At 45.4% G+C, this 18058-nt stretch overlaps 2 protein-coding genes across 2 annotated transcripts; both read right to left on the bottom strand.

The window, feature by feature from the left end:
- Positions 1–3: 3 nt before the first annotated feature.
- LOC117748945 (kelch domain-containing protein 1-like) lies at positions 4–5080 on the bottom strand. The gene is made up of 13 exons (XM_034559103.1): positions 4740–5080; positions 3903–3973; positions 3628–3739; positions 2698–2819; positions 2412–2502; positions 2209–2307; positions 2002–2076; positions 1820–1878; positions 1592–1704; positions 1280–1352; positions 1106–1190; positions 728–807; positions 4–163 (listed from the first exon to the last, which is right to left on the bottom strand). Exons 1-13 carry the CDS (start codon positions 5058–5060, stop codon positions 28–30), a joined length of 1437 nt encoding a protein of 478 aa, XP_034414994.1. The 5' UTR covers positions 5061–5080; the 3' UTR covers positions 4–27.
- Positions 5081–6125: 1045 nt separating this feature from the next.
- On the bottom strand, positions 6126–17820 carry plekhm1 (pleckstrin homology domain containing, family M (with RUN domain) member 1). The gene is made up of 12 exons (XM_034558326.1): positions 17590–17820; positions 15348–15437; positions 14573–14814; positions 13527–14195; positions 12690–13158; positions 11467–11623; positions 8521–9489; positions 8129–8274; positions 7775–7968; positions 7586–7649; positions 7337–7494; positions 6126–7233 (listed from the first exon to the last, which is right to left on the bottom strand). The coding sequence occupies exons 2-12, from the start codon at positions 15399–15401 to the stop codon at positions 7125–7127; spliced, it is 3231 nt and encodes a 1076-aa protein (XP_034414217.1). The 5' UTR covers positions 15402–15437; positions 17590–17820; the 3' UTR covers positions 6126–7124.
- Positions 17821–18058: the final 238 nt, after the last annotated feature.

Raw genomic sequence — 18058 nt, 5'->3', positions numbered from 1 at the left:
AAAAAAAAAAAAAAAAAAGGGTCCTCTTCAAGCGGAGAGAAGGGGCTTCGTGTCGGAGAAGAAGGCAACTCGCTTGTTGATTTTTTTGTGTACCTTTGATGGCAGACAGCTCAGATGCTTCCCGAAGCGCTCCGGGTTTCTTCCTATGAGGTCTTCACACAATCTGGAGAGAGAACAAGGTGGTCGGGTCTGGATTTTAGGCCTTTTTTTTGCTTTAAAATGGATTGTTTCAAACTCATTAATGACGCGTTTTATGATCTCCAGAGTTTAAATCCTCCCGACTTTGAAGACCCCTCTCACTTTAGTGACCTCTAGTGCCAAATTAAGGTTTACATTTGGGGTTTTTTGTGTGTGTGAAATGTCTCAACTACAGGATGGTTTGCCATGACATGGTCCATGTTCCCCTCAAGAATAATTTAAATACCTTTGATAATCTCTCAAATATGGCACTAAACCAGAAGCTTGCATTCTTTATAATGTCCAGCAGGGGGCGACTCCTCTGGTTGTCTATATAAAATGACTTCTCTCTGGATTTATTCCCTCAGTAAACATTGTAAACATGAGTTTATGGTCTCAATCTCTTCTTCTGTACAGCATGATGTTCATTTAGTAAATTATGGTCAAGAAAATGGCCCGGGAGTTACTGGGGCGAGAGTATACGCATCTTTTATAAGAACGGGGAGTCTGTGGATGATAAAACTGCTTATGGGTCAGAAATAAAACATACCTGAAGAGGGCGTACGGCTGAGTCTGAAACACGAACACGTCTCTGCAGTGGTTTTGTGACGGAGCCCTCAGAATGGTCACCTGGTAGAGAGGTTTGGAGACGGATATGAATGACTGGAGGGGGGTAATTATTTAAAGCAGTTCAAACTTTAAAATCCATAAACTACTTATGCTCACTTTGTGCAACACTTGCTCTTAAAAATCAAAGAGCGACAGTTCGTTTGCTTGACAACAACATAAGTTAATTCAATATTCAATAAAAGAAAGAACATTTTACTCACTATGGAGCTAAAAAAAATAAAGCCTCGAGCTGCTAAATACTTGTTCCCCATTAAAAGTGCAAGCCGATCTACAAATAAAAACTTTTCTCATCACATACCGAGTCCATGAGGAAGCGCATGTTGCTGCTTCCCCCGAACACGACGACGTCGTCGTCACGTCCCAGACACGCCGTGTGACACACTCTGAGGAAGGGCCAGCAAAAAAAAAAAAGAGATCAGTTACACACCCCGATTCACCAAAAAGACACTACGAACAGGAACATAAAGACTACCTGGGCTTGTCTTCGTGAGGGTTCGCCATCTTGTTCCACTCCGTCTTCTGCGTGTTAAACTGCCAGGCGTCATCTAGCACACGGAGGGGGGTTAATGAGGAAATGATGATTAAACCACAGGGAGCTTCTCCGTGGGGAGTTTTGGGGGAAACTAACCACTTGATTTAGAGTTGCATAGAATAAAAAAAACATGTCCTTCAACCTTGGGCACACATGTCCAGGACAGACAAAAGGTTTGTATCTCTCATCCCACAGGAGGCGCAAAAACAACCAAAAAGCTTTATTTTTATTTCGACGGCCCCGAGACTCAACTGAGGGTGTTTCCGTCGGTGCCGAGGCCGCCGTACACGAAGAGGGCGTGATCCGAAGTGGGCGTCATGGTGAACATGGAGCGTCCCAGAGGCGCACAGGACGGGGAGAGGTCGCTGGTGGGGGGGGGGGGGGGGGGGGAAGTGGAGCACGACAAGGCGTCAAGTTCATTTTTGGAAAGAAAAGCAGGCAATCATTTAAAAAAAAAATGTAAAAAGTGAAAGAATTTACAATTGAGTCCAGGTCCAGGTTTCAAGGTCCAAGCAGAACATGTCCAACTCGGCCTTTTCCTGCAAACATTGATAGTTCCTTTAAGTAATGAGTAAAGAGCTGCTACACGTCTCCATGGCAACGCAAGACCAAAAGTATGTAGACAGTATGTAGTCAGATTTTCCACGATAGTGTAAACTCACCACGCCGCCGGAGACGTAACCTTTGTTCCCCAGCAGGGCGCTGGCATGGCAGCCTCTGGGGGCAGGCGCGGGACCCTGGACACGACAAAAAAAACTACATTCATACCCCGCTGCACATTATATTGTGGTCTGAAAAGTATAGTAAATACTTCCATAGTAATATAGTGCAGAAAAACAAAGATGGAGTCCATGCTACGCTGCACCCACCTGAGTCTCTGGCGAGCTCCACGTCGCCGTGCGGGTGTCGAAAACACACACTTCATTGTTCCAGCCCCAGCACCGAAATAATGCGTTTCCAATTGTTGTCTAAAACACACACACAAGAGTGGAAAATGATACCAAACATGTTAGAAGTATAATCACAACATTTAGTACAATAAACACTTTTTTTAAAAGCAGTGACTATTTACCCAGGACATCTCTTCCACAACGAAGTTCGACGTTGACGTGTTTCGTACCTCCCGTACGGTCTTACATCCATATCCACCAAAGAAGATTAATCTGCACCCAAAAGGACAAAATATTGAGTTCATTCACATTTAGGAAACTACCGATTGAACCAAAACAAAACCCCTCAGCTCAATCTCTTTTTGGAGGTGTTTAAAAACGACATTTCCTGCCACGAAGCTGTGATTTTAAATATAAAATGAAGCCGTTTGCATGCGTCGGTCCGGTTTCTGTGAGCCGAGGACTGACCGGTCTCGGTGAACCCAGCACGAGTGCTGGTTTCGCGGCGACGGCGTCGCCCCCTTGGTGTCTGTCACCTTCTTCCACGAGTACCTCCTTGACCTCTGCTCGGCGAGGTCAACGCTGAACATCTACAAAAGTTAAAAAAGGCATCACAACAGTCAAGCGGACGAATATTTGAATCCCAAAAAAGAAAAAGCAGATGAGATTTTCAGGTTTTCCTTGTAGGCTGGATCCCGTATACGAGTCATTTATTTATGATCAAGGTCATCTTGAAAGTCAATCTCGAACCCGCCTGTTTGAGACCAGAGGATCAAGAGTCTGGTTTGATCTCCAAACTACAGGACGAACTTCATATCTGGCACTCAAAAAAACATGTTTTATGAAGAACGAAACAGTCGAAATCATGACAGAGACTTCCCGGTTAAATACATTTTAAAAACAGTCAAAGAGAAGCTGCTGTTGTGTTTAAATGTATAGGAATAAAAGCCGACTGGTGGTTCTGCACATGACAAAAGGTCATAAAAGGTCATAAAGTATTGTACATGTTGACCCGAGGGGCGAGGGGAAAAGTTACGCAATGACCAAAAGACATTGCAATTCATCCAAATACTAATTACCGGCGTGGATAAATAAGATGTTGTCTGCTGCAGGATAAGAAGAGTTTATTTAAACATTTCCGAGTCCCATCCCCCGTTTCCTTTCCCCCCCGTCGCCTCCTCACACCCGACACCCGAACAGATGCAACCTTCTGAATGTCGGTTCTGGTCGTCTTTGCTTTAAAATTATGGAACTTGGGGAAACGTATCATGCGAGCGGACGGAACAGGGATGGCTAAGGAGAGTCCCGGAAGATTTTTTTTGGGGGGGGGAGGGGGGGGGGAATGCCTTAAAGAAGCAGAATAACGGAGAAAAACCACAGCGAGGTCGTGGAGGTCACCTCGTTGGCGTACCCGACGGGTTCGCATCCCGCCAAGACGTACAGCGCGCCGTTCACGTGAGAGCCGCAGAAGCCGGCCGGCGGTGCGTCCCCGGAGATCTCCCTCCGCTCCCTGACAACAACAACAACAACAACAACAACAAGACACTGAATGAGAGCTCAACCATTAAGACTTGTTGTTCAACAAATTCTCCCTTTAACCGCCACTTCACTTTTTGTGTTTTGTATTTCAGTGAACTGACAAACCAAGAGTTCATATCAGATGATCATCTCACCACGAGCCGCTGTCCAAGTCAAAGAGCCATATCTCATCAGTGGGCAACAGGACGTCCTCTCTACCGGCCACCTGCGAGGGAGAGGAGATGAAACATAAAAGGTGTGACAACACCTTGTGCTTGTCCTCTGGAGGCCTGTGTAGGTTCACTCGGAGGATGAGAAACGTTCTGTCGAAACACGTCCCGCTCCGCCGACGTCGAGTTGATCTCCAGAGCGTCGCTGCACGTCTTTATTATTATTATTATTATTATTATGCACACTCAGTTTATTAGGCACACAGAACTAAAAGCTACCAGTCCTGCAACAGATCCACATTTACACGGTGTTTAAAAAAAAAACAAGCAGGTGTGCAGGCTGCGTTCACAACGTCTGTCCACCTTCATCAATACGAAGGTGGAGAGAATATGAGGAACGCCTCAAGTCAGTGAATAGGATTTTATTACAGCCGGTTGTATTAAAAACTGCATCAGTTGGGTGAACCTAATAAAAACAGGCAGATGTACACACACACACACACTCCTCTTGCTGCTTGTGTCTTTGAGTCTGTGTGTAGTGTCTTTGAGTCTCTTTGGAGGAGTTCATGCATTGCAAGTCTCTTTGTGGTCCTCTTCCTGGTTGGTTCATGTACCTGAACGTCATTGTAGGTGAAGGCCAGGTGGGCCCCTGCAGTACTCCTTTATGTTTTTATTAAATTGTAAGTGGCAGCACGTTGTTAAAATAACATTAAATGAGCGTTAGGGTAACCTGAAAAACACGTGAAACGGGGCAATGGCGACTTACAACATAAATGCATTCAGGTGTACCTGCTCAGGTAGACCTGCACCGACGTCTCTTACCTGGTAACCCCCCCACGCGTACAGCGTGCCGCCCGCGATGAACGCCGTGTGGCTGCTCCTCTCCAGCCGGCTCACCTCGGCGGTTCTCTCGGCTGCAGCCATCCCCGGAGAACTCCTCTCCCTTCTGGTGTTGGCACCCGGAATGCGCCGCTGGCTCCGGGAGCAGCGAGCTGCTGCCGGCCGGCGCAGAGAGCCGGCCGACGGACCGGATCGGAGGGAGCAGCGGAACGTGTTTTTCGTGCTCGCGGTCCGGAGTTCACTCCTCCCATCCACTCCCTGTTGTTGTTGTTGTTGTTGTGCAAGTTTATTTATACCACGCATTGAAGGACTCCTTCAACACCTCTCGGGGTTGCAATTAAACTGTGTCGCTTTATGATGAATAATAATTAAGTTGATGCACATTTAGATTTTCTGTGTCAATAATAACTGAAGGGAAAATATTTGTCATACTCAGAAAACTCGTATTTGATTCAATTAAGTGTGCGTATTGTTTATGTGACGCACTTCCGGGGCGTTGTGCGCTGGTTTAGTGACTCGTCACCTTGAGATTATAATCGCACCTGTGTGCTTTGTTATACACGTTCAGCCTGTTCCTTAACAATAGGCCTCCTTTTCTTTTCTTTTCTTTTCTTTTCTTTTCTTTTCTTTCCAGCAAACATGTTCTCTTGTCATAGCTGTCCAATCACAGGGGCTCTTAAACATATATTTAAGGGTTAGTTAGTTTACATCTTTTAAAATACAACACTCACAGTGATGGAGGACAACATCCACAGTCTCGTGTTTACAAATATTATTCAATTCAAGTTGATTTGAGGCTTCAGCCAGTTGAGTTAAATAAATATTATTTTGTGCAGAATCCATTCTTTTTAAGTGACACCAAGAACATACACATATAAGGAATATATACATATAAATATAATATATAAATATGTATATACTATATAAATATAATATATATATACACACTATATAAATATAATATATAAATATGTATATACACTATATAAATATAATATATAGTTTTTTTTTTCCTTCCCTTAAACAAAATATATTTTCTCTTAAATCTTACTCAGATTTAAGAGAAAATACTTTTATTTTAGTGTGACTATGAAGGTCAAATGTTTTGCTGAAATATCACGTTAACGAGAATCGACCGGACGGACAACCCGAAGCAACATCACGCCGCCGGTCTGTCGCCGAGGGATAAATAAACAAATAAATAAATAAATGGCAGTTGGATATTAAAGCAAGCTTCAAAAGTCATTGCATATTTTTATTCACTACAAAATTAATCTTGTGTGCGTCTCAGGCCGATGACTAAGCACACTTGAATAATACAATTAAATATATATAATGATCCGTTGAGCAGAAAACAGAAGAGATTCATCAAGTAACACAGTGACATTTATTCATAAAGGTCATTTATACATTATAAATGAGATGATAGCAAAAGACAAACCAGGAGTAAACGCAAGTATTCTGTGCTTTGCCACTTGCAAGTAATATATATAGAAATAAACTCGATTAAACCATCAATTATTTTATTATTTTGGCACATCTTTATGCGTTGCTTCTGCGAGTTCATCTCTACATCAGAGTCAAATATTCAAGAGAAGAAGTTTTTTTTCTTTTTCTCCGCATATTGCAACTAAAATCCAGGCGAAACATCAGTTTAACAGTCTTATACGTGCAAATGTGCAAAATGTGTTTCGACTTCAGGGTCAATGCAAAAATCCTGTTATTACTTTTTTTTTCGGCCACATGTATATTTATTTTCTTCGGCGACTTCATGTTTTATATCAGTGAGGCTCACACATAGATTTCTTTCACATATATTATTTGTGAATTAAAGAAAAAGGAAAGCTATAACCACGTGTGAGGCTTTTCTGACCCCGTGTTAAACACCAAGTGGAAAAAGAAGACTGTCACGCTCAAGAAAAAAGAAAAAAGGCACGATCAAAATATGTTGATTAGAATATTTAAACATTTTTTTGCATGTTTCAGGACCCCCCAAAACCCCAACCTGCTTGCATTATGTTTAAATATGTGAGACTGAAAACGCAGAATGTCCCGTGGAGCATTTCCGGTAAATATGACAAACGATAAGATGCAATAACGCAGACTAAAGAGTCGAGTCGTCCGTTTGATGCCGAGTCTGAATTCAGAAGAGAGGTATTAAAAAGTCTCGGGGGGTGGGGGGAGGGGGGTCAGTGACATTTGGCTGCTTCATGTTAGCGTCACGATGCGCCTCGGATTTAGTGCGAGAGAGTCGAGGCGCCGTTACGCACAAGCTCGTAATTGCACTTGAGGTTTACTTCATGTAAAAAAAAAAGCTAGATTTCCCGTTAGCTTCCCGTCCCGTTAGCTTCCCGTCCCGTTAGCGACTCAGTACTGCAGATTCCTCTGCAGGTATTTCTTCATCCGCTGACAGCGAGGACAAGAGACGCCGTCCGCCTTGCAGGCCAGGTGAAACACGGCTTTACAATCTTTACACCTGGGTGGGGAGGCGGAGACAAATAACCCGGAGAATTACAGAATGTGACGGGAATGATTTTATTTTTTTTAAGTAATTGAGGCGTCCCAGAAGAGGACCATACCTGGTGGTGATGTTGAGCTGAAAGGGGAAGATGATGTCATTAGCGTGGCATATCTGACAGATGAAGCCCCGCTGGGTGCACAGGTCGCAGTGGAACACGTGGTTGGAGGCGACCTGCAGCAGTGTGATCAGGTAGGTTACGTATTGATCCTCTGCTATCTAGAAAAGAAGAAACAACAACAACACATGTTAAGATGTCTCCCAGGTGGCAGGTGACGGGTGCATTGACGGGAACAACGCAGCGGGATACCTGTCGTAGGTCCATGACACTGTACAGGTGACTCGACTCCAGCAGGTACGTTCGCTGCTCCATTCTGACGGAGAGTTTTAAAGTATATCGTGAGAAAAATGTTGCGGTAAAATACGGCGAGATGCAAATTGCACCATGCAAACACACACACACACACCCACCCACCCACACACACACACACACACACACCTGGCTTGGAGTTTCTTGCAGGCTCCGCTGCGGCAGGTGAGCAGGTAGTCGCCCAGCAGGCGGAGCCTCTTCCGCAGGTTGTGGGCCTGAGACATGGACTCGGCGTGCGTCACCAGATCGGGGTTCAGCTGCTCCAGGTTCAGCAGAGGCTCCTGCTCCACCTGAGCCAGCAGGTGTAGGGCCTTCTTAGACACCTGGACACACACACACAGGTCAGTGTTACGAAAAAAAATCGTATGTAGCATCTAAAAACAAATGAAAATGCCAGTCGTGCCACTTTCATCCCTTAAATCAACAGAGCTTGAAGGGTGGGAGGGGAGCGGTTAAGAAGTGATCTGCATGCGCTGCACAAACCTCTCGTCGTGTGAGGTCCCAGTTGTGCACCATGCGCGAGGGGATGACGGTGGTGTCGCCGTGGTGACAGGAGTCACAGTAGTACTGGCCCGAGAACCCGCACAGCCTGGCTCTGCCCAGGGACGGGCCAATAGGCTGAGGACACCCTGCGGGCGATACACGGCAAACAAAACCTCAGCATCTAAATTATTATAATTATGCTTAAATAATAAACAGATTGGTATGTTACTCTTTAACTCACAGCACAGAAAACTGGTTTAATCACTGTTTGTTGTGTTTTAATTCTTTCTTACCTCTTCGGTCTTGAATTAAGTTGTAATTAATAATATCAGAATGATCGTCCGCCACCGGATCAGCACATCAACTATTGGGGGATATTTGCTCAATGTTACCTGCACACTTGAAGCTCTGAGTGTCCAGACCCTTCTCCGAGGGAACTGTGCACAGATGCACGAGAAGCGCCCCGTCCTCTTTGAGTCTGTGCTGCACCAGTCTGTGGAGGTTCCCGGTCTTAGCGGGGCAGACCCCCCCTGGCTCCCCACAGCCTTCATCCTCCCCGCTCTCCAGGTACGAGTCCAGAGCTCCTCGGATCAACACCCTCCAGGAGCGAGCCTCCTCTGGGTTCTCCGCTCTGACCCTCAGCGTCTCCCTGACGGTCAGGAGTTTGAAAAACGCCGGCCCTCCCTGAGACACGTCCGGCACCACGTCACGGATTTCCTCGACGGGGAGCGTTTGCCGCAGCAGCTTCCTTCCCTCTTGGACCCGGAACCCTTTCAACGCCTCCAAGGAGAGGGAGAAGACCAGAGGAGCCCATGTCCGAGCCTCCGGGTCCGTGGAAAAGTACAAAACCGCTTCTTTGATCGCGTCGTTTTCCAAATCCGCAGTCCGAGTCCAGTCGAATTCCTGCGGGGGAGGAGGAGGAGGTGGCGCCTCCTGCCCGGCGTCCGGGGATGACGGACCTCGCTCCGGGCTGGAGGGGACGGAGGACGACGCCTCCACGCCGTTCTCATAGGCGGGCTGCAGCACCTCCCACTGCTCGTCCATGCGAGACGCCGGGCGGCATTTGATGACGGCCTCGACGATCCGGTCCACCCAGTCCTCGGCTTCGCCGCGATTCGCCGCCCGCAGGGAGAGCCGCTTGCCGGGGAAGTTCAGCTCGAAGCGACCCTCGGGCGAGGCCACGCGGGCGTCCTCGCAGCGCACCAGGGAGCAGTTGTCGCAGCACGTGCGCTCCTCGGCGTTGACGTACAGCCGGAACTCGAAGGGCGACAGCTCGCAGTAATGATCGCGCCACATCCCCATGGCGCCCCGGCGCTCCAGGTGGCCGAGCTTCAGCAAGCCGCGGAAAGGGTTGGACAGCCCTGACGGACAATAGAGATAAGCGGAAGGAAAGAGTCACCATAAAAATGCTTGAAGTCACAATAAATATATGAATTCAAAAAGGAAATAATCAATTTATAAAATCACTATAACCAGTTTTTAACAAAACGTTAAAATGTTGGTCATCTCTTTCACTGCAAAGCAACTTTTAGGGAACTGAGGAGCAATCCTGCATTTTGGGAAAAAAAAAATGAATCCACGCCCGGCGAGAGAGCATTTTGTGATGTAAACAGACGCTTCGAAGGGCCGTAAACTTGCTGACTCGCACATTAGCGTGTCGGACAGGCGTGTCCGGGTATGCTTGCTTTTGTTTTTTTGTAGTTTTGATCTTGTGTATCTGATGCAACCTCATCTTTCTGAAAATGTTGTAAACAAGAAGCTGGAGGGGACGGAGGACTCCGGTGTCCTCGCACAGTGTAGGGCAGATGTGCCCCGGTATTCTTGGGAGTTTTATAGGTTCGGTCTTCTGCATTTTAATACACCGGATTGTTCTGGGAATTCTGGAAATAAGCAGCCGGGGCGGGGGGAGAGGTGAAACCGGTGAGCGCATTAGAGTGCTGGGGAGAGCAAGGCCAAGCCTGTGGAGCCTGAGAGGCCTGTTTACAAACTCTTATATCCCGTAATACAACGTATGAGGGAGAAGGACAGAGTGTGAACCGTTTAAAGCAGACTGGAGAGCGTATGGTATGTGGAGAGAGGAAGCAGATAAACCACGTTGGCCACGTGTTTTCTTCCATTGTTACGCTAAAGTTCAGCTCATCTTATTATTGTGTGGTCCTCTTGTAATTTTGTATTTTCTCTTTCATCTCTCAGACAGAACCTGTTCACATGGGAAGGAGGAAGCAGCGAGAGGGGGAGGAGGACGCTTCATCAAAAATTAGGACTGTATAAGACGATGTCTGACCGCCTCTCCATTTGTGGGGTGGAGCTCTGGTCGTTCAATTGAATTACTCCAAGTTTCTGTTTAATAAATACTTTGACGTCACGCTTGTTTTCTCTAAAGGGAGATTGGAAAGGTTACTTTTAGTAGCTGCTGTTGTTTACCAATGAAATAGGGAGACGGTGAACTCTGAGATCACACAGGAGTCGGTTCATAGTCCACGGTGACACGTCTTGCAGGAAATACAGGTTTATCACATTCCAGTGTTATCTGGCCGCGTCATAATTATGTGTGTTTTTCTCTTTTCATTTGACAGCTGATGGGGGGGGAAACCCTGCAGCGTTGTCACTAGTTGGGAGTGTGGCTTACATTGTTTCCATTCCACATTTACCTGCGCTGCGGGAATTTCCTGCACTACCCGAACAGGATTATTTTATTATTACCGACTGAGCTGCAGTTTCCTCAAACGGCCACTTGAGGCTACGCGAGTCAACCCTCCCGAGAGTCTCTCCATCTAGGTCACTGTTCGTGACAACTGTGCTATTCCTCTGGCCGACAGGGGGCGGTACCTCACCAAGGAAACGAGCTAAGAGGAGAAATCTGTGTTGCAAATTATGTAAGAGGAAGGAAATGAGTTCAAACCTCAAGAATGCACCGAATGTAAACATTGATTTGACTGATAAGTGAAATGTTTTTTATGTAAATACGTTAATGGCTGAGACTGAGGAATGCAACTAACACTATTATTCATTTTATTATCAATTAAATCTGACTTGTTTTTCCAAATTATTGTCCAGTCTTATTAATATATTTGACAAATCTCAAATATATTAATTTTACAAAGACGTATGACAAAGAAAAGCAAGAAACCAGAAAACAGTTTTTGTTTGAAGAAAGAAAAACAATTAAAATCAGAAATTAAAAATAGTTGCGGCTATAGTTTAAATGACACAGACCGATCTGTGGCTGTCGGTAGACGGAGGCAGAAGGCCGACCCCGTGTTCTCCAATAAATAAACATAAAACCGTCTCCGTGCTGTAGCATTTGTTCAGTTTTTCCCATCGAATTATGTGAATACCTATTTGCCTGCGATGGACGACGCTGGGCGGTGACTGAGAGACCTTGAGCTCGGCCGGGGGAGCAGCAGCAGGAGGAGGAGGCGCCTCATCGGGGTCCGACACCTCCTCCAGGTGTGGCTTGTAGATGTCGTCCTCAGAGATCCAGGAACGAGAATGCTGCAATAACAAAATATATAATGGGTTTTTTTTGTGTTTTTTTTTAACCTCTCATGGGGAGAAATTACATTATTATAAATAATCGTTTAAGTCTGGTTCCAGTGTCTCAAATGTGAGTAGTTTTGCTTCTTTCCTCTGTTTTATAAATCTTTCTTCACCGAGAGGACACCCGAAGAAATGGACATTTTTAAAAACTACTAATTATCTTGGATTGAATCTCGATTAACTGAAAATTAGAACATATCTTTGTAGCAGCCGTTTCTTTCAAAGCTTTCCAACAAACACGAGTTTCAGTATCAGATTTACTTACTGCCTTCAAAAGAAAGACCGCAGTTTGCGAAAGAGAAGTACCCGTTATCGTGTGTCTTTGGGGATTAGTAGTGCAAGAACTCTAAAAAAAAAACTTGCTGAATGTGTCTCTCTGTGACAAACCAATGTGTGGCAACCACAGAAGGTTATACATGTCGAGCTAAGCTATCCCTGTTGGGACATCAAGGCAATTCTGCATTTGCCCAATCTGTAAAATCCTTTAAAATGAACAACTACTTCTCAATTTTTCCACGTCTTTGTGTCAAAGCGACACAACTTCAATGTACGTCCACTTAAAAATTTTTTTAAAAAGTGCTTTGTTTTCCTCAAGATTGTTTTGTCATTATGGAAAACGACCCTACAGAGACATAAAAGATAAAAGAAGACCTTTCGCTTCACCGGGTCTGTTTGTTATCGCGTGATGTGACAAGTGTTGTGGAGCGCAGACGGCGTAGCGGAGTTGTCATCTAAAACACTTTCAAATGTCGTGGCTGAATATTTCAGATTGAGGTCAGACACCACGAACTAAATGTAGGATTCTTTTCCATCATGTTGTCACGACACTCGTAATAACAATCTGAGCCCCGTCAGTGGCAAGAAAAAGGACATTGACAATGAGGATTATATATTGCATATAAACCTCAAAATCTGTCACTTAGACAAAAAAAAAACATGGCCCAGGTTGTAAAAATTAAAAATACTGTTGTACACAGGAACCACAACACAGTGAAACACGTCTTTTGTAACTGCGTCTTACCGATAGAGAATCTGAGGACAACTTCCTGCTCAGGATGCTGATGGAGCAACGGGAGCCTTGATGAACTGAGGGCTCAACCTGGAGAGGCTCTTGGGTCTCCTGAACACCGGTGATATGCACTTCATCTACAGCGCCCACGGGTTCCACGGGTTCCACGGACTCACTGTCCGTAGAGAACCCGTCTGTGTCCAAGTGGAACTCGGAAGTTGTATCGATACACACTTCAGGGGGAGAGTTGTTAACGCGGTTCTCATCGGGTGTCACCGGTGGCTCCGAATCAGACAGCACAGAGTTTGGGACTCGGTCCAGGTGGTCTTGGGATGGCGTCGGGGGACCCTGGGTCTCGCCGTCGGAGCCACTGAAAACGGCCGTCTCCGAGTCCTGATCTGCACCCGTGCTGGAGACGAAGGAGTCTTCGCGCATGGAGTCCTGACTGCAGTGGCCACTCTCCCTGAACTCGGTTTGAGAACTGCAGAGACAAGAAGAAGTCATTTTTCTAATTGTCAACAAGTCCAAAGAAAAAGCCCAGAGCTCACTCATTCCTTCTGTAAATATTTAGAAACATAATAAAACGACAGTGTGTGTGTTTATGGTAATAAAAGAGTGTCCTCCTGTGGCTTAATGATATGTTTTAAATAGTTTTTGGACAACAATAGAGCTCTAAAGGCAGAGAGGAAGAAGATTTATCAGGTGTTGCCATATGTCAAGATGTGTTTTTAGGATGAATGAATCGCTGTTTTTTGGTCTTTTCATGGGCTTTGCTGACAATAACAGAATCACCGGTCTCCCTTTAACTCTCCAACACATCCAAATATTTAGCAAAGAAGATACACTTACTCCTTCTGTGGCCTCTTGGTGCTGATGGTGACATTAATGGGCGTGTCCAGGTCACATGAAGACCACTGCTCTCCTGTCGGGCTACGGGGGTCCTGCCCCTGCAGGAGGCTATCGGAGCTCAAGCTGGAGGAGAGCTGAGAGGAGCCCGTCGTGTCCAGGCTCAAATTAGACGAGTTGAGTGCAGTACTTCCCCCTTGTAACACACTTGTCCCTTTCCCCGTCGCCGGGCAGCCTCTCTGCGTATCCAGTGCGTCCGATGAGCTGGACGACTGAGACGCGGTATCCCACGATTCTTTAAACACGGGCTTGGAGTTGGGGAGGTCTCCGCCGTTGAGGGGCAGCTCAATCGTGTCCGCTTGGGACGAGGGGCAGAGTCCAGCGAGAGCCAGAGGCGTGGCGGTCCACTCGTTGAGGACGGCCGACTTGTAGGAGAGGCTGAACGTCAGCGAGGCCAGACCCTGGAGGTAGCTGAGCAGGACTTCCCGCTCCTCTGTGTTCAGGACCAAGGCGCTGGGCTGGTAGTGGGCCCGCAGCTTGGAGCCCTCGCGAAACAGCGACACGAGGTAGCACTCGAGCAGGCCGTGGTTGAGGGCCAGCCGCAGCCAGGCCCGGCAGCGGCCCACGTCGGTGCCCACGAAACTGATCTTCTCCAGCTCTTTGACCACATCGCTGGGGGTTTCACAGAGAGCGTTATTACACTTTATAGTACGGTTTCACAGAATAGTACAATTACTTTCTTAAATCGAGTAATTGTTTGGTCTATAATATGTCAGAACATTGTAAACAATGTCCTATTATAATTTTCTAAAATTCCAAGGTGATGTCTTGAAATGCATGTTGTTTTTTAACCAACAATCCAAAGTTTATCATTTTATAGTTTTACTAAATAAGACAACAAAAAGGAACAAATCAGCAGGAATCCATGAAAGTTGAAAAATTAATGGAACGATTTTCCGACCATCAAAACAGATTAATGTTCTATTAATCTACTCCAACCAATCATTCCAGCTCTAAGGACGTCCTTTTAAGATAATGTGCTTTTTCACCGGTGGGTGACGGTCTTGAGGAGGCTCCAGAAGAACGGCTGTGGGAGGGATCCTCGCTCTCCCTTCCGACTCCGGCCCCCAGCCTCCAAGCGGATGTACTTGCTCTTGATACCGTGGATGAAGACGGCCTCCAGGGCGCAGCAGAGGAGGTTAGCGTCCCCGTCGTCACTGGTGACCACTGCGTCCGACGTTACATATCTCTTCTGCAGGGCCTTGAGCGACTGCGCCAACTTCTCCTTGATCTACATGTGACAATGCAGGCGAGAGGGGGGAAAAAATGTTAGCGGCTTCCTCGCTTCTTTCGGCGAGAGCAAGCTACCGAGGTGTGGTCCAGATGAAAAGCAGGTTGGAAAATAACATTGCCGTTCTCCAATAAAGCACCGGCACACAAAGAGGGATACACAGGGCGAGGTCAGCGTGAAACATGTACTTTAGATTAACGACAGTCACATGACACCTGCGGTCAGGTGACGAGGATAGACGGGGAACATAAACATATAGAAAGCAAGCTTAAGTTATGCAATAGGTGGCAAAAAACTATTAAGCCTATTCTAACGACACTGTAAATTAGATACGCAGGCAAGCGAACGTTTCAACAAGTGCACCGTTGAAAGTGGTGCAAGGATGAAGAACGGTTACACCATTTAGCCTTCGATGTCACAACCTGCTGAGCAAAGTGAGGATATCACAGTGACAGTAAAGGAGGAAACAACCGAGCAGGAGAGAAGTCTACCGGGCAACAGGATCTTTGCACACGGGAAGCTTGTGGTTTTACCTGTTTGACATCTCTGGCCTCGGGTGGCGTATCTGGCATCTGTGTGGCTAGCATGGCCTCACCTGGGAAGGTTTACTTCCACATGGCACGCTGAAACACACAAAAAACAAAGGCGGTTCCTCTCAACACCTCTAATAATTGCTTCGTATTGGCCGCCGCTTCCCTCTCGGCGTGACCCATGACAGCTGGATAAATAAGTAGCGCTAGCTCGTGTGTCCCTGCAGACAGGAAAGGCATGTGACGATGAGGAAGCTGGTTGTTTCTTTTCCTCACTTCATGTTAACCAGCACATTTGCCACTAAGCCGTCGTTGCATTTTCCATCACGAGACTGAGTGTGACATATCTGCCATTTCACGGTTTCAGTAAGTAACCATGAGTCACAGGAGGGCGCTCATTAAAGAGGTTGTCTGCGGGGAAGTAGTAACAACAACAAAAAAAGCATCGGGACCAACTTCCCCAAATGAAACAAAAGCACTTTGAGAGCAAATAAGGATCCAGAAACAAAGCCACTCAGATTCCCTGACATGATCACGCTCAGAAAAGATAGCTTTAAATAGATTAAGACAGACCTTTAGTTTGGGGGTGGCAGCTGTAAAAGGGTAGAAATAAATTAGATGGGATAAGAGACATAGTATAACGTTAATAATGTAGTAATATAGTATACTATATGCTGTAGTGTACTACATAGTATATAGTACACTAGATAGTATACTATCAATCAATCAAACTTTTATTTCAGACTCACGGTCCAGAAAGTACAAAACATTAAATAGAATAAAATTAAAATAAAATACATAAACCTACGAACTCCTTATAAATACACAGCTGTGCCAATGTCTCCACAGCTGGGACTGGTAGCGCATCGAAGTAAACTTTAAACAGCTTGGAAAGTATTAACTCTTGCAGCCACAAACATTTCACTGGCACTACACCATCTCTGCCTCTTCAGTAATATTCTCATGGCATCATTATGAGCTACTTGGGGTCTCTGTAGGCTTCCTTCCTTGTAATTACACCACAAGTGTGTAGAGAGGTGTGCAATCTGCTCTAAACAGAGACGTCTTCACTCCATCTGTACACACACTAAACGTGCATGAGAGAACGTTTGCTTGTGCATACATCGTACTACATCGCCCACCATATCTTCATCATCTGTTCTGTAATAAAATATCAAAGATATTTGACCTCATCACAGGTAGTTATCAGACAATTTGAAGTCAGCGAATGTTGTGACGTTTGTCCTCTTTGAGAACGGATGAGTTTTGACCTCTATATTTGTTGACACTTTCCTGTAAGTTGTTCAGCAGTAATACGCAGGTCTAAACCACTTGCTTTGCCATCAGCCAGCTTATTTATAGCTCGGTACACCTCATGTGACACAATCTTCAGTGACACATTACTCTCAATATTGTCCACCTTATAAAAGTAACTTTTGATATAGTTGAATAAGGTACTATAATGCTGTCGCCATAACTCAGCAATAGTGTATGTTACTAGATAGCATAGTATATAGTATACTGCATAGTATATACAGTATACCACATAGATACAGCATATAGTATACTATAAAGAAAAGAAAAAGGACTGTAGTAAAATAGTATACAAAGAAAAGAAATAGGACTGTAGTAAAATAGTATACAAAGAAAATAAATAGGACTGTAGTAACGTTAATATAGTATATAAATAAAATTAAAATAAATAGGACTCAGATAGACATGTGGCATTAAGTATAAGTATTATCAGTCAGGTTGGTTTCCATGTCGCGTCACATTAATGTTAAAACTAAACACTCATTTATTATTAAAAAATTAGTTATTAGTATTATTAATTATATGGCAGCAAGTAACGTTAGCTTCAGTTTTTTTGGGGGGCGTGTTTCACTGAAACTCGACCAGGAAGCTCGAGACCTCAAAGTATCGCGCACACGCACACGCGCGCACACACGCACACACGCACACACACACACACACACACACACACACACACACACACACACACACACACACACACACACACACACACACACACACACACACACACACACACACACACACACACACACACACACACACACACACACACACACACACACACACACACACACACACACACACACACACACACACACACACACACACACACACACACACACACAGTGTAAAAAGCACCACGTGCATCTGTTTATGTCAAAAACTACAAAAACCGTGACAGTTTGGGATGAACGTTAGCTAGCTTACTTACCGAAAAACAGGTCGGCTAACTTGCCGTTAAAGGTACCAAAGAGAACCGCGGATCCGCCCGTTGGGAGCTTTATAAAGTCGGTAAATGTGAGTTCGAGGCGAGTCACTCCGTACAGTCGCTCTCCATCGTCCCCCCCCCCACCCCCCAACACAAAAAAACGCACGGAAAAGCGCGTTTAGTGAGCTTTGTTTTCACGAGACGAGGCGCTCTCTATGTCCAGTGGAAGACAGATGCATCATGGGAGCTTGGCTGAGCGCATGATGCCTTCAGGCTCTCGTATAAAAAAAAGTACATAAGCGTTACGAGAACGTACACGAGTTGCACGTTGGCTCACATTCTGACTTCTTGGTCATTTCGTTGCAAACACAAGTTATCGTTTTTCATCCAACCACACAGATGATATATTAACCTCTTGTATACTTTAGCTTACTTTATTTACATGTAAAAATGTTTACGCCTCACCGTGGTG

The sequence above is a fragment of the Cyclopterus lumpus genome, chromosome 19 (assembly GCF_009769545.1).
Source record: "Cyclopterus lumpus isolate fCycLum1 chromosome 19, fCycLum1.pri, whole genome shotgun sequence".
Lineage (NCBI taxonomy): Eukaryota > Metazoa > Chordata > Actinopteri > Perciformes > Cyclopteridae > Cyclopterus > Cyclopterus lumpus.
The sequence above is the reverse complement of the archived record's forward strand: the minus strand, read 5'-3'. Positions and strand labels throughout refer to the sequence as shown.